General features: G+C 41.1%; 1 protein-coding gene across 2 annotated transcripts in view; it reads right to left on the bottom strand.

Moving 5' to 3' along the window:
- Positions 1-286: 286 nt before the first annotated feature.
- The window catches only part of RAB8A (RAB8A, member RAS oncogene family), a 36,234-nt gene continuing 20,744 nt past the window's right edge, over positions 287-15,776 (bottom strand). Inside the window, exons 3-8 of one of the 2 annotated variants that reach the window (XM_018555664.1) lie at positions 8,287-8,347; positions 7,246-7,323; positions 5,518-5,607; positions 4,592-4,657; positions 1,920-1,970; positions 287-581 (exon numbers count right to left, since the gene is read on the bottom strand). In XM_018555664.1, the coding sequence (XP_018411166.1) occupies positions 492-581; positions 1,920-1,970; positions 4,592-4,657; positions 5,518-5,607; positions 7,246-7,323; positions 8,287-8,347 (436 nt within the window). In that variant the 3' untranslated portion in view covers positions 287-491. Of the gene's footprint in view, positions 585-1,919; positions 1,971-4,591; positions 4,658-5,517; positions 5,608-7,245; positions 7,324-8,286; positions 8,348-15,776 lie in introns of both variants that reach the window. The other variant, XM_018555663.1, reaches the window with a different exon arrangement.

Genomic DNA, 15,776 nt, shown 5'->3' with positions numbered 1-15,776 from the left:
ACAGGTCTTATTATTTCTTTAAGTTATTACAGGTCTAAACCTCTTTAAATTAAAGCAAAAGAACATTTGAATCCACCATCAGACATGAAAAGGAAGACTAGTTTTTTTTTAACACAATGTGAAGGTGCACATTTACACATACACATATGTGCATGTGTGGGTAGGCAACACACATCGGCATTTGTGTGCATATATAGATCGTATGCATGTACCCAAATATAAAGCAATAACATTTAGAGCTTAGCTATGATAAAAAAAAAAAAAAAAAAAACCTCTGGTTTTCATTAAAAGAAAATATGTTGAAGAAATGTACAAACTTAGAACAAACATTTTCCAGAACTGCTAAGTAAAACAGAGCTTATCACTCTCATTCAGGTAGCCAAAGTTTGGCAGAGCTGGTGCTTTAAGGTTCTAGGTCTGTGATAATAGGAATTCAAATACAGGCACAGTCCAGTTTGATGAAGCAAGGAACTCCATTAAGGCAAGGTCCCTCACAGAAGGACACATCGAAAGAAACTGCTCTTCTTCTGTTGTTCTGGGGTTATTTTCACGCCTTGATTACTGCCTTGGGAACTGTTTCCCTCCTGGAAAAAAATATATAAATGCATTAGACTGAGCACAATCTTTCTAGGAGTCACCATACTTACCATCATGCACTTTGCTTAGGGAACTGCCTTTAGTAAAATCAACCACACAGTATTATATAACACTAGGCAAAAAAAAGTTTTGGAACAGGTCCCCTCATACATTGTAGAACAAATAAGGTTGTTGCACATATTCTATTGTCAGCAGAGATCAAACAACTAAAAGCTGTTCTATATATCCTGGAGCCAACACACTCAGAAACTACTGTATTGTGATGAGTCTTGCATACAGATTTGCACAATTTCAATTGTCAGGGCGGTTGAACATGCCACTGAGTCAGATGAATAGATTTACGCTATGACAGTAACACAGGATTGTAATCCTAGATGTAATCCAAGATTTACTTACCTTATCCTTGCTCCTCCAGTGGTCAGCACTCTCCTCTTTTCCCCCTCCACTCCAGCTTTATAATGTCCCTTGGTGTCCTCACGTCTAATGGCGGTCTATGGAACCTGCATTACACATGATGACGTCAGGGTCATTAGGCCCCTAGAGTCCAGGGTAAAAGAGGTTGTGGGGATCGGTCTAACAGCCCAGACTGAGCCAGCTGGAGCGAGGATCAGGTGAGTCAATGTGCTTTACTCCAGCCTCTATACAAACATGAGCACTTAACCCTTGCAGTGTGCCTACAGTACAGGTACAGACACTTATTCGGCCTACTTCAGAGTATCTTCAGAGACTGGGTCAAACCAGGGGCTGTGCTAAGGTTCTGGACCTAGAAAGCGATCTGTGACTAACACAGAGCGGTCTGGAAAGCACTACAAGGAGAGCCCAGTGCCCGAAGGTCATATTCCAGACAGGCCCCCACAATCATCCAGTCTGGCGGGGTCCAGGTATAGCCTCCAAAAAGGTATTGTTGAGGATATGCTGATCTGCATAGCAGCAAAAAAGAGACAAGCTCAAGCAACTTGTAGATGAAGGCTTGACTGACCCATCTTTCTAGCTGACTGGTGCATTTTTGCTACCTAAACAACAAGCAATATAAGTCAAGCATTACATCCAGTTCATCCTTAGCACCATATACTGCTCAAGTGCATCACTTCCAGCACCAAGTTGTCTCAGCTTAGAGGCATAAGCTAGAAAGTACTTTTACCATTAAAATCCTGCAGTCATTTGGTAATGACTCCTTTATGTCCAGTCCAAGTGCAGGATTTGTATTACCATTTAAAACAGAGATGCTGGTCAAAACTCACCATTGTATTAGAAATTATATATTCATACAAGTGAAAGCTGCACCTTTCTTTAAATGTGATTCGGAAAACAAATGCACTTACCATCTTTTTGTCCATTTTTGCTTTGATGTCTCTCGCCAATGTAAAGAAAGCCTATGAAATAATTAAAATGAGTGTTCATTAAAGTATACACACACACACACATATATACACACATACACACACACACATATACACACACATACATATGTACACACACACACACGTGTTATGTCAACAAAAAGAAAATTTAGAAAAAGTTATACTCAAAATTGACAAACTTTCACCAAGTCAGAATGCAAATGACTCTGTAGTAAATACCCTTAGTCGCCGATTACACACTATATTCAAAGACACCTGCTGCCTAGCATCCATGGTTGCTAGGATGCAGGGGGTCCCTGCCACTCAGCATACTTGGTTGCTAGGACGAAGGCATCTGCAATAGAGTACATTTCCATTGCAAGCATGTAAACAATAGCACAAAGGTTTACAGGAGTACAGTATAAAATATGCCCCATATGCAGGTCCTCAAAGTTTCTCATTTTGGGTTTACGCAGCTTTATGCTGCAGACCAGTGTGCATGGGACCTAAAAGTTCACAGTGAACACATTAACACTGCATGTGTCAGTGCAACAAGACCCATTTACTAAACAATGTATACATTGATAAGATTTTAAGTTTATTGAAGTATTTATTCTGTTATCTGATGACCAACGCTTAATCGTAGTACACTGTTAGCATAATGTGCAAAAAGAAGCATGCGCAACAACAAAAACACAGCCTATGGTACAAATGCCCAGGTTTCCAATACATATAGTTTATCTGTGCATAGCTGAAATTACAAGAGTTAAAAGTAACCACTGCAATATTATATTTAGTACACAGAAAGCTCACTTGAAGCCTTAAATTGTCCAACTATGCTCCCTAGTGGAGAATTCATGTAATCAAATAAAAATGTAAGCAGAGCTCCCAAGCTGATACAAATGATTTTTAATGTGGCTATGTATATTAGGGATGCACCGATACCGATACAAGCATCGGTATCGGCCGCGATACCGAGTATTTGCATGAGTACTCGTACAAATACTCCAAAACATTAAACGAGTACCTGTGCTGCGTCCACCATCTTCAGGGACCCGAATCCGCCGCACACAGGACCTCCATTGCGTCTTCAATGAAGCAAGATGGCCGCAACCTCCTCTGTCATCTGCTCCATTCTGACCTCTTCTCCCGCTGATTGGCCGATTGGATGATTGACAGGCTTCCTCACCAGTCAGGAGTGACTGGTGAGGAAGCCTGTCATCATCCAATCGGCCAATCAGCGGGAGAAGAGTTCAGAATGGAGCAGATGTCACAGCCTAGTCATCTGAAGTGTGCCGGCTTCCAGTGTCGCCCCTTCCGAGGCTGGAGCACTTGTTCAAACCAGTCCACGCTGATTACATGTCAGGAGAACGGAGCTCTGTGACTTGATTGCAGCTCCCGGGTGTCATGATGTGCCGGTTCCTTTTCCCGGTAAGAGACTGATAAGAGACCTGTAGGGTCGCCGTGCTGGGGGATGTCTGAGGCGCTTTAAGGCAGCGATTATATCTTGTTGTATGGAATCCACAGTGGGATATCTGTGCCTATTTGTCTGAACGAGTCTCCACTGGAATGGATTTTATGTAACGTGTGATTTTTATGAAGCACTTTTGTGAGTACAAGATATAGTTCTTCATTACATTTTATTGAAGATTTTACGGGGTGCCGGTGCGTTTATCTGTCTTTTAGTATAGCTGAAGGATTCTCCAGTCCGGAGAGAGCTGCAAGGCCGCGGGCATGATCTTCTAGTCAGTTTACATTTGAGAAATCTGGAGTGAGCTCTGGATGGAAGCAGTCTGTTAAGTGTATATTCTTTTAACACTTGCGTTGTGTTTCTACTGTATGTACATTGTGGTAATGCGTTCTAAAACTACAGTTACAGTAGCATTAAAATCATGATTTTGTATTGCTTTAGAAAAAATGTGACCTGTACCTTTAAGAAAAAGTATCGGTAATTGGTATCGGCGAGTACTTGAAAAAAAGTATCGGTACTCGTACTCGGCCTTAAAAAAGTGGTATCGGTGCATCCCTAATGTATATATTAATAAATGATTCAATGTAATTTTTCTAAATGTAAAAGTGTGACCTCCTGATTTTGACTTGGTATAAGTCTCTTGCAATCTTCTGTAAAGCTGCACTGAAACAGGTCGAGGCAGCATTAGGAGCCAATTAGCTGTGCTGCATACAAAAGCAGTTTAGCATGATAGCCAGAAAACTAGCATCTACAGAAGGAAAAGTCAGTAATGGGAGCTTCTATGTGCAGGAAAGGTTTCACTACTCTTGGGTTTTTTACAGTGTCAAAGAAATCTCTTCAACCAATGCTTTCATTATTTTAGATGGCATGAGAAAGGGTTAGTAGTCTCAGGCTTGTATTGCCAGTTGTGACCTTAACAGTAAGACTCTCACTTTTCATTTCTGTAACACCGGGACAGAAAATGAGGGGAATGGAGCCAGTGGTTTGAACCTACACAATACTAACAAAAAAGGAAAAAAAATGTTGCTATTGCTGTACCCATTGGAGAGATTGCCTGTCCTGCTAAATCACTAGGGCAAAAAGCAAAGATGCAGCAGTGAGATTCTGATAGAAAGAGATTGATAAGGAAGACAGATGCATGGGTAATGTTAAGTGCAATCACAAAAAAAATCACTGTACTTACATTTTCCACATTGATATTGGCCTTTGCACTAGTCTCCATAAATTTAATTCCATACTCGGATGCCAGCTGAATTAAAAAAAAAAAATAATATTAGATATCATGGGCATAGCTAGTCTTTAGAACAGCAAAACACTGAAAGGTCAGTATGACTATATAGTTGATTTACTATATAGAAACTCAATCCATTGAACTTATAAGCTTTGTGGATCACTAGCCACTAAAGGATTCCAGTAAAAATTTGGCAACAGATTTCTTCTAAGAGAAGACCGAAACAGGACTATTGTGGGGTAGAGTTTGCATGTTCTCCCTGTGCTTGTGTGGGTTTCCTCTGGGTACTCTGGTTTCCTCCCACACTCCAAAGACATGCTGGTAGGTTAATTGACTCCTGCCTAAATCGCCCCTGTATGTATGCATGTGAGATAGGAACCTTAGATTGTAAGCTCCTTGAGGGCAGGGACCGATATAAATGTAAAACTGCCTGCGCTATATAAATACCTATAATAAGATTCAGAAGATGACAGAGAATATCAACAGCTGTGGCCTTAAAGTGAACCTGTGTTTTCCCTATGTAGGGCAAAGCAACAGGTTTATTTTATTTGCTCTATTCTCTATTCATTCACTGGGGGGTATAGTGCTTATTTGATATTGTACATTTATCATTTTCCATAGCGTGGGGATTGCAAATTATATATTATTTTATTTGCTGCCCCACCAGGTGTTTGGGTTGCCCCTAGCAGTCAGCCTCCGAGTCTCACCTTCCCAGGGGAGCTATAGACTAAAATCTGATTGCTGCACTTCAATCTGTGACATTGTGCTTTCTCATATAAAAGGAATGTGCTTCATGACAGAAACAAAAATGAAAAAGGATAAAAAGTTTAGTTTGAACACACGTTTTTACAAGTTGATTTTTGACAAGGCTCTCTTACCTTATCCCCCTTCTCCTTCGAAACTTGCCGTTTTTCATTCACGTCACATTTGTTTCCAAGAATCATTTTTTCAACATCAGCCGACGCATGCTACAAAACAAAACACAATCAACAATCATATAATTATCCCATAAAAAAGCCAAATAAGCAAGATTCAAAATAAACTTTACACATACGGCCCAATGTACTAAAGTATCAAACTGTATGCTCACATAATTTATACCCCTGTGATGTGTGCGAACGAGCATGCGCAGCCTACAGCTTTTATATGGGAAATTCAGTGTGGTTTGCTATGGAATATAACTCCAGTGTCCGGATGTATGCCAAATAAGCTGTGACATACCAAAAATAAAAATTTTCAAAACATTTTTGGGTCTAACTGCAGTTAACATTTTTAAATGTGCACACTATGTAGGAATAAAAGCACAGAACGTGCACACGACTATCATTAAAGAGACACGGTCATCAGGTAACACTTTTCAGGCTGCTCACATAGCTGAAATTTTCATAATTTATTTTGTCAGTAACAGCCCTGTACTGGCCCTGGCATCACTAGGGTGTCTTTCTGTTGCCTGTGAAGGCTCTAATACCTGAAGCTGTGTATTGGAGAGTGCCTGCACATTATTAGTGACTAACAAGTTAACACTTGAGCATAGGTCCAAAAAGATGGACAGCAAATCTTAAAGTTGTACAATGAATACCCCAGCACACAAAATATTTACTCAAGCCATCCTCTATGTAGGAGGCAGCCTATGGTGGATGTTCACTGGCGATATTTAGGAGGTTTGGGTCAAAAGCCACAAATTGCATTTATGGGTCTAAAGTACAAGAGTCGGCATCAAAGTACAAATTGTGGTATACAGTGACCAACATTGGACACACAATGCATTTCCTTATTCGCTGTATACAAGCACACAACTATATAGGGTAGTTAAAGGGAAATTCCACTTTCCCAGGTGAATTTTGAAAAATGGAATTACCCTGTCCAATCTTGCCTACTCAAAATCAACCCCCCCCACTATACTTATCTTTCGGCGAACGCTCCCTCCACTCCGCTGGTGTACTATATGTACTCTGTACTGTCGTGCAGCACAGCCCTGTGCTATGGGTTTTGGATTTCGATCGCAGATGGCGAGCACTCATTGGTCAGATTTGTCACCTGACCGCACTGACCAATGAGAAGCACTCCTTGTTCTGTCCCCTTAAGGTGGACACAAAGTCCTCAATCTCTTTTTCTGCAGTCTCTATTCTAAATGCACAGAGGCTTCCCATTCATTAAGAAAATATTTTACTATCAAGCTGTTTCTGAATGGGGAGGAGCCTCTGTACAGAGTACTTCTCCCCATTGAGAAACTTATGAATGAACAGTAGGTGATGTAAATCACCTCCTGTTCATTCATTTATAACTGGGGACACATAGTACTATGTGTCCCCAGTTATTTACAAACACTGGAGTGATCAGCCGATCGACTGGTAGATCGCGATCGACCTTATGGGCACCCCTGCCTTAAGGGATGAACACTCTGGCAAGAGGTGGTCATGGAGAGATGTCGCTGAGGCAACCATGAGCCGAAGGGAGGATGCAGCCAATGTAAAGCATACCAACCTAGCCATCCGTCCTGTTCCATCGTATGCCTTATGTTGATAACAGGGAGAGGGTAAAAATACAATCCCCAAAATGTTTACCAGCAACATAGTCTACTAAACTGGTCTTTATTTCATGCATACCTCTTCAATATTTCGTATCCAGTTTTTTATATTGTCAAATGACTTTTCATTGGTAATATCATATACCAGCATAATCCCCTGAAATAAACAAAAAACAGTCCTCAAAAAATGCATTTACACAGCATGCCATACAGGAAAGGGATCATTATATAATACAGTGGAGCAATAAAATGCATTTGGATTCTATGCCGATTTGTTAATGCTTTCTGAATCTCATGGTTTGCATTGCACAAAAGAAGCAACAGATTTGAGTGAAGACAAAGAAATTAGATTAGAAAACAGATTTACTAGGATTGCAGTTTAATTCAAAAGTCTCTTATCGGCTACAGCACCAATATATAATATGCCTTTGACTGCTTGTGCGTCTCAGTTTAAAGGGGAAAACTATAACAAATACAATAAACTGGGCTGGAACAGCGGCTGGTGATCTGTACACAGGACAGCGCTTTTGCATCCCTCATATGATGCCTCTGACTGATTGCACTGCATATTTTATATGGCTATGCACACACCATCGTCTGTGAGTATATGTTCATTATAGAATTACTGCACAAGGAAGAGGCACTATTTGTCTCCGTGTTTAGTATTGATGTAAAGGTTTCCCAGTTGCTGCCTTACCCTTTGAAGCTTTTTGGGTAATTTCCAGTGAGTCTCCATTAGTGCTGAAATAGTACGTCTATCTATCTATCTATCTATCTATCTATCTATCTATCTATCTATCTATCTATCTATCTATCTATCTATCTACCTTTGGTCCAGGGGTTGCAAATACACAAGCCACACATTTTGAATTTTTTTTTTGTGTATTGATGCACATTTCAAACATGCATTGGTGCACATTTTGAAACTGTAATTTTTTTTTTAACTTAGGCTAGTTTCAAGGGGAGGGATTCTTCAATGAAGTATCAAAAGTCCACTATTAGGCATGTATGTAGGTGTATTCATATGCTTACATTTATTTCTATAGGCTCCGTAATGCTCATTACTGCACTAAAATGCAGCTCCCCATAAACATATTAGTTACTGAGTTTTGGTACCCACCATTGCTCCTCTGTAATATGCCGTTGTGATTGTACGAAACCTCTCTTGCCCAGCAGTGTCCCTTGAAAAAACAAACTCAGTGAATATGAAAAGCATCAAATAATGTACATAATTACATAAATTTTAATACTCCATTGCAAAGTTAGATGTTAGCAGCTGGAATTAAATACTAACTATAGAAAAAGGTGTAAACGTCTACGACCTACTTTAAAATATACAATATCTGCTGATGAGCATCAATAATATACTGATGACTTGAATGGCCAAGAGATCATCAATATTTATGTGCAGCTTTTAACAGCCAGCAATAACAGTTCTAAAGCAAGCATCACCAAAGTCAGGCTGTATGTGAAGTGGGAAGTGGAAAGAGACCTTCAAAAGAGCAATTTACCTGATTGTACAGAGGTAAAATGTGTGCTACACATTTTAACTCAACATGCTATGGGCATTTGTAAGGCTCAAGCTCCACCTTTGTTACAGTAAACTGCCAGTTATCCGGCACCCACGGGAATCCTTAGATGCTGGATAACTGTAGTTTCTGGTAGACTTGTGCGCCGTCAAAAAATGTATTCCATTTCGGAATATCCGTTATTTCGTATCCGAAACTCAATTCGGATTCGTACGAAATACGTATTTTCGGCACATTTTCGTAACTTTACGAACATTCGTTATGATGAAGTTAAAAAGCAAAAATACCTTTGTTAATATTGGAGTCGATGTGGTAGTTGTTTTTTTTATCCGAAATACGATTCCGTTAACTGATTCCGTATCCGAATTTCGTATTAAAAAAAACTACCATCAACTCCAATATAAATGTACTTTGCTTTTTAACTTCAATATAACGAATGTTCGTAACGGAACGAAAATACATCAACGGAATTTCGTATTTCCTGCCTGTATTGTAATGCAACTCTCAGCAGCAGCGGATCCGTATTTCGGATTAAAAAAAAATCTTGTCATGTTGTTCAACCTCATTTACAGGGGTAATATTAGTTCCTGTTTCAAAGAAATTTGGATCCGAAATTCGTTAACGGAATTTCGTATTTCGGATATAATTCAGAAACTGCAATTCGCATTTCGGATGCTTCCGAATTTACGAATTTCAGGAAAATTCGTACGAATTTCGATTCGTAACGAAACGAATCGCACATGTCTAGTTTCTGGTTGCTTGAGAGTTAATAGTAACACTCAAGCAATGCCCCCCACACTCCCCCCTTTCCCTGCAGCCCCATTCACCTGCCGGCTAGCTTCTGCAGCCGACAGACAGCAACGGGGAGCAATAGCCAGACTGCTATTGGATATTTCAAATTGCAATAGCCAATAGCAGGCTGGCTATTGAAACCCCACTCACTGAGCAGAGGAGCAGCCCTGGGGGAGAAAGTTCTCTCTCAGGTCGGCTCCTCTATTCAGTGGGCGAAGTTTTAAAATCCTCCTCTGATTGACAGAAGGCAATGGGCGGATACAAAGGCCCGCCTGTTATTGGACATTTCAAACTGCAATAGCAAACTGGCTATTGCACACCCCCAAAGTCTCCGAGCCTCTCCGACCTGTCCAGCTGGTCTGTGTCTTCTCTGATGTCCGCTGCCTCTGCCGATACAGGCGGGGGAGGTGTGTGAAGAACTAAAGCAGTGTGGCATTGGAGCAGGGAGTTTCGTCTAAACAGCTAAGTGTTGGCGGCGCAGGGAAAAGAATAGCTGAACAGAATGGCGGCAAAGCCCTACCGGGCAAATGGCTGAGCAGTGTGGCGGCTGCACAGGGGTGGGATGAAGAATGGCTAAGCAGGAGGGAAGTCATTAGCACTGCAAGAAAGCAATTCCAATATTTATTAACACATAGGGGTCTATTTATAAAAAATTTGCAGAGCCAAAATCTTTAGGAACGAGATTCACAACACATTATGGCCACTAGATGGAGCTGAGAAGCATCAAAGACTCCAGTGCAAACCTTTTATAAACAGAACCCATAATGTCACATAGGTTACACTGCCCACATTTCATGGTCTCACAGGGTCCCCTTTCTTGGGGCGACTCAGCTATCAGCTTTGCTCCTCTCTTTGCTGGAGGGTCTGACATGAGAAAGAAAACCCCGCCTCTATCAAGATGGCAACCTCCACACAGATATACAGTGTAGAACAAGGCGTGGTAAATCAGTAATAGGGAAGAGATCAGTTGCAGGGAAACCACATGCAATACTTGTAACTGGTCCTTTGCCCTCTGGTTGCCTTTTTTTTCAGTTCCTCTTTGAAAGTCAGCAACAGCATCACGTGAACACTTTCAGTGTTTTCATAGACAGATTTGTGTATATTGCATATGAACTTACAGAAAATGAATTCACTATTTGGACATTATCAGTAAATTTACAGGATGTTCATTTTATACTACTGAGGTTTGGGGGAAAACATGCATACTGAACAATACAACCTTTGAATTTACCACAAATGGTACCTCGAAACAGTCCTCAGTTACAGCACTTCCTGATGTTCCTGAATATAAAACCACTATGACTACACACTGTTGTGTATAGCCAAAGTAATTTGATCAGCCGCTTATACAAAGGGTTTATATCTGTTTTATAGTACTGACTGACAACGTACACTTGTCTAAGGCCTTGTTCACACCAAGCGCGGAGCCGATCTGGACCAGAGCAGGTGCAGACCGGATCAAAACTGCGTCCAATGTATTCCTATGGTATTTTGACCTCCAGTTCACATCGCAGCGTGCGGATCCAGACCGGATGAAAAAACTGCGGCAAGCACTGTTTTACCTGCTCTGGATCTGGTCTGGAACGCATCAAAAACGCATGCAAGTGCCTGAAAGCCCATGTTAAACTTAAAAAAACAAACCGCCCTAAACGCATCAAAAACGCGTCTAAAACGCGGCACAACCCACTGCACTGCGTGTGCAGAAACCTGACCAGATCTGGTCTGCATTTGGTGTGAACAAGGCCTAAAACATTAAAAAACGGGAAAGAACTTTTCACATTGATGTATAAAAATTCAAAATGGTATGTGAATAATTTGTTTCCACATATGGTTTATCTTCATCTACTGGGCATTATGCTCTATTTTTAGAGCAGACACATCAACCATTGCTATTACTTTAGAAGCCAAACAGTAATGAAAAGAAGTATAGCCCCATACCCAGATAGAAGAACAACACAGTGGTACCTCGGTTCACGAATGCTTCTGTTCGCGAACAGGAAGTTCAGCAAAAATTTGCTTCTGTTCGCGAACTCTTCATCGGCTGACTAACACAGCCCATGGCAAGGGCTGACTGCACATTTATACCTAGGGGGCAGGAAAAAAAAAGCTGTTTTACTTACCTGATCCCTGCTCACAAGCCCTCTCCTCTTCTGCTCCAGCTGTGGACTGTCTCTCAGCATCACCACGTACAATGTAGGTCTATGTAGCCTGCATTGTACTTGGAGACATCAGCTGTCCTTAGACCACCAGAGCAAAGGGGAGGAGAGGCTGTAGGGACCGGTCTAACTGCCTGGAGGGAGCTGGCGAGAGTGGGGATCAGGTACAAAAAAAACAGCTTTCTCCTGTCTCCTAGGCATACATGAGCAGTTAACCCTTGTCATTTCCCTGGAGTTGGCTTTAAGGTCAGGTTCGCATTGTGGCACATACTGAGCTCCTGACTGCTAAATACCCTGCAAGTGATGGGGGTAAATTTGTGAACTAAATGGTTCAGTTCACACATTTTAACAGCACATTTGCGGACATTTATTTTTACAGTTTATAAAATGGTGGTTAAGTCATTTACTATAATACGTCAAATATGACATTTGCCAAAAACCTTTACTATATATGCCATTCTGGCGTGTTCCATACGTGGATACATAAAAAAATATGAATTTATCAATGAAACCAGCAAAAGTATGCATGTGGGCACAGAAGAGGTAAGGATCAAGGGGAAATGATTAACATGCATTAAAAGGTGTATGAATGCTTTAACCCTTTCGCTGCCAAGCCCTCCGGAACATTTTTCAAATCAGCTGGCCAAGCCATTCCAGCTGTCACTCACACAGCTGGGCGGATCCCGTCATCTAAGTCGGGATCCGCTCCAGGTGCGGCGTCTCAGTATACCGCGAGCTGTAGCTCGCGGTATACTGAGCTTAGGGTGACGGGAGGACGCTAGTTTGTGTCCTCCCGTTACCCCAAGGAGAACTGTGGGGAAAAACACTGACCCCATAGTTCTCCTTTAAGCATATTTTAATGTTAATAAATATTTTAAATGATAATTGTGCCTTGCTGTGTGCGAGATGAAAAATGCTAGCATTAGATCTACAGGGGCAGGAGACATACAAATATGGTATTTTACATTAACAGAAGAAATGCCAAAATGTCATACTGGGAAGTCCAACAGAGACTTTGGAAATGTAATTTGAGTTCCCTGAGACTTGTAGTTCTACAAAGGCAAGAGAATAGTATAGTGTGTTGGCATTTGCAGTTCTACAAAAAGGCAGAAGACACATCAGTATGTGCCCACTGGGAAATGTAACTCTATAGAAGCGGTAAACAGTATAGTGTGCTGGGACTTGTATAGGCAACACGACCATCTTACATTAGATCAATGGAACATGACATCTTCAATGTTTTAGAACAATCTTTACGGCCCGGTTACATGATGGGGCTTATTTATAAAAGTTGCACCTGGCGTATAGCCAGCCAGGTGACATTCGCACTGCACTAGGATACAGTTCGTGTACCCATCGCACTCAAAACCGCTGCTCCGAGATAAGAGGTGGCTTCTGTCAAAGTATAAGTAAAGGATGGACACCGGCACTCCAAGGCAAATCCAGTATGTCTATTTATTCACGTGCTTGTTGCAAGTTCAAAACACAAGATACTGTATCTTGTGTTTTGAACTTGCAACAAGAACGTGAATAAATAGACATACTGGATTTGCCTTGGAGTGCCGGTGTCCATCCTTTACTTATTCTCACTGCACTAGTGCCCCCGGATGGCGCTGATGAGCACAGGAACCCCTATGTTTTTCCTCGAATACGTTTTCCATTGAAATCACTGGACGTGTATCAAAACGTTTACGTTGCCATGTGTTGTCGCACAGATTCAATATGCATTGCCATGCACTTTGTATTGAATGTCACAGTGATGTGCATCATGATACCTTTACGTGTGTTATGATGCTTCAATGTGGGTCACTGATTTGATGCATGTCCAGTGATTTCAATGAAAATGCATCGAGCAAAAACCCATAGATGTACAAAACTAAAATAAATAAAATGGTTCAATTAAAAATAAAAAGATAAAGACCATTGTATACCCTAAATATGTGACTTAAGCTAAATATAAATCTTAGAAAACCAAAAGGAAAAAATAAAACCTAAAATGTACCACTGCACAGAACACTTCTTTCCATCCTTGTGGTGATGCCAGGTTATCCATGGCAACTGGGAACAGATCATTCAGCTCCAAACTTTGCCTATTAAACATCTGGACTTTGGAAGGCATATGCGTCGCATGTAAAACCCTGTTTTTAGCTCACAAGGACTATTGCAAGATATCAGCTATCTAATACAGACTCCACAAAAATAACAAATGGATGCATGGCAAGTCATCTCTTGACGAGCACTGCGCCAAAGTTTTTGGGCAGCCATGGGTTTATTCATTAAAAAAAAAAGACTTTTTGGGGGCTATGCTTCTCTTTTGGGTCACAGGAGTACCTTTACTAATATACTCCTGTGACACAAAGATAGCCAACAGTGGGCTCATGCTCTCTATCAGCTCACAGCACAGAGCCATGACACAACCAAAAAGGATTCTAAAAAAACATTGCTGGGAGCTACCACAGCTGCTTAATTGAAAGCTGGCTCTGCCCATCTAAATACAGCTGACAGCCAGAGCCAGATATGCCTGCCCCCTTCCCTGTCTGCAGCTCCAGCCAATGTTTGGGAGGCAGAGAGGGGAGGTGGGAATCCCTTTAGGGAGACGTGACTGCAATAGTCACTGCAATCCACTGGAATCAGAGACAGAGAGCTGACTGATCAGCGGTCACATGATCAAATCAGCTCTCAGTGTTAGAAACAGCATGGGCCAAGTGCAGTGTCCCACTCTGACTCCAAGCATTGAGTAGAGTATGTTTCCTCGTGCCACACTTCTCCTTTAACTTGGCCTATATCCGGTTCAATTTCCTCTGGCATGGGTTATATAGAAGATTTAATCCTGCAGTTGTTATACACTGTGGCACAGAGACATGGACAACAAACTTAAAGTTTGTAAGGGCTTGTTCACACCAGTTGAGGTGACTGGTAATTTTCCATGCTAGATCAATGGCAGTCACTGCAAAGGCACACAGAAAACAATTATATTTAATGTGCCCTGTTCACACCACAATGCTAGTTTGATGCGTGGTATGGAAAATGCAGACATGCTGCATTTTTCTGCAACTTACTGGACAGCCCCGAAGGTCACTACAGTGCAGCCAACCTTGCTGATGTGTGGAGATCTTAATGTAGTGTAGATTTTGTACACTGCCAAAAAAGTTTAGGTTTAAAAAAAAAAAAAAAAGAAGATACAATGCATATATGACTATACACTGCTGCCACCAGGCAGACACCAGTCACACACTAAAACAGAACATTTTAGCACATGGCTCGTGTGAACTAAACCAATTTCATTGTGTTTACACGTTTGTAGACTGTTAATGTATAAGGGCCTATTTATAACAGATCAAATGCGCTGGGATCAATTTTCTAATGAATGGTAATGCAATGGCAACAAAAAATGGGTTCACACCGGTGCGTTGTCTTCCTGTCCGTTTTTAGAGGAACACAATGCTGCAAAAACGTGCGCTAACGCAATGGAATTTATAGCCACTGAGCTTTTAAACATTCACATACATTATCTGTAAAAAATAAGTCAAGTCAACTGGACTTGCTGTATTTTTCTTGAAGACGTTTTACTGGTCCTCCAACCAGCTTTCTCAACTCTTTATAAGAAATCTATTGTCTGCCACATACAATGCTGTTTTAACACCTCTCTGGGCAGGTGTCCACATAAACAGATTATGTGGATTGGAGCAACACTCACCATATTTATTCCCAGATAATTTTTTGTACAAGTCATTCTGAATTGAGACAGCTGGTTGGATGACCAGTGAAACGTCTTCAAGAAAAAAACAGCCAGCCTCGACTTATTTTTTACAGATATACCATGACCTGGATGAATGATAACCTTCACAGACACATGTTCAACTCAGTCAAGCCATTGTTTACCACCTGACTAAAAACAATGGGGGGACTTGATCAAAACTGAAGCAGACACAATCTGGAGCAGTTATGCATGGTAACCAATCAGCTTCTCTATTCAGTTTGGTCAGTTAAGATTTGAAAGTTAGATGCTGATTGTTTACCATGCACAGCTGCTCCAGATTTTTTCTGCTCCAGTTTTGATCAATTCCCCTCCTTGTACTCTCTTGTCTGGAAGAGATCTTAATTTAACACTTGTGAAAATGCCAGGCCTCATG

Source organism: Nanorana parkeri, unplaced genomic scaffold (assembly GCF_000935625.1).
Source record: "Nanorana parkeri isolate BGI_ZX_2015 unplaced genomic scaffold, ASM93562v1 scaffold207, whole genome shotgun sequence".
Taxonomy (NCBI): domain Eukaryota; kingdom Metazoa; phylum Chordata; class Amphibia; order Anura; family Dicroglossidae; genus Nanorana; species Nanorana parkeri.
This window is presented reverse-complemented; position numbering and strand designations above follow the sequence as displayed.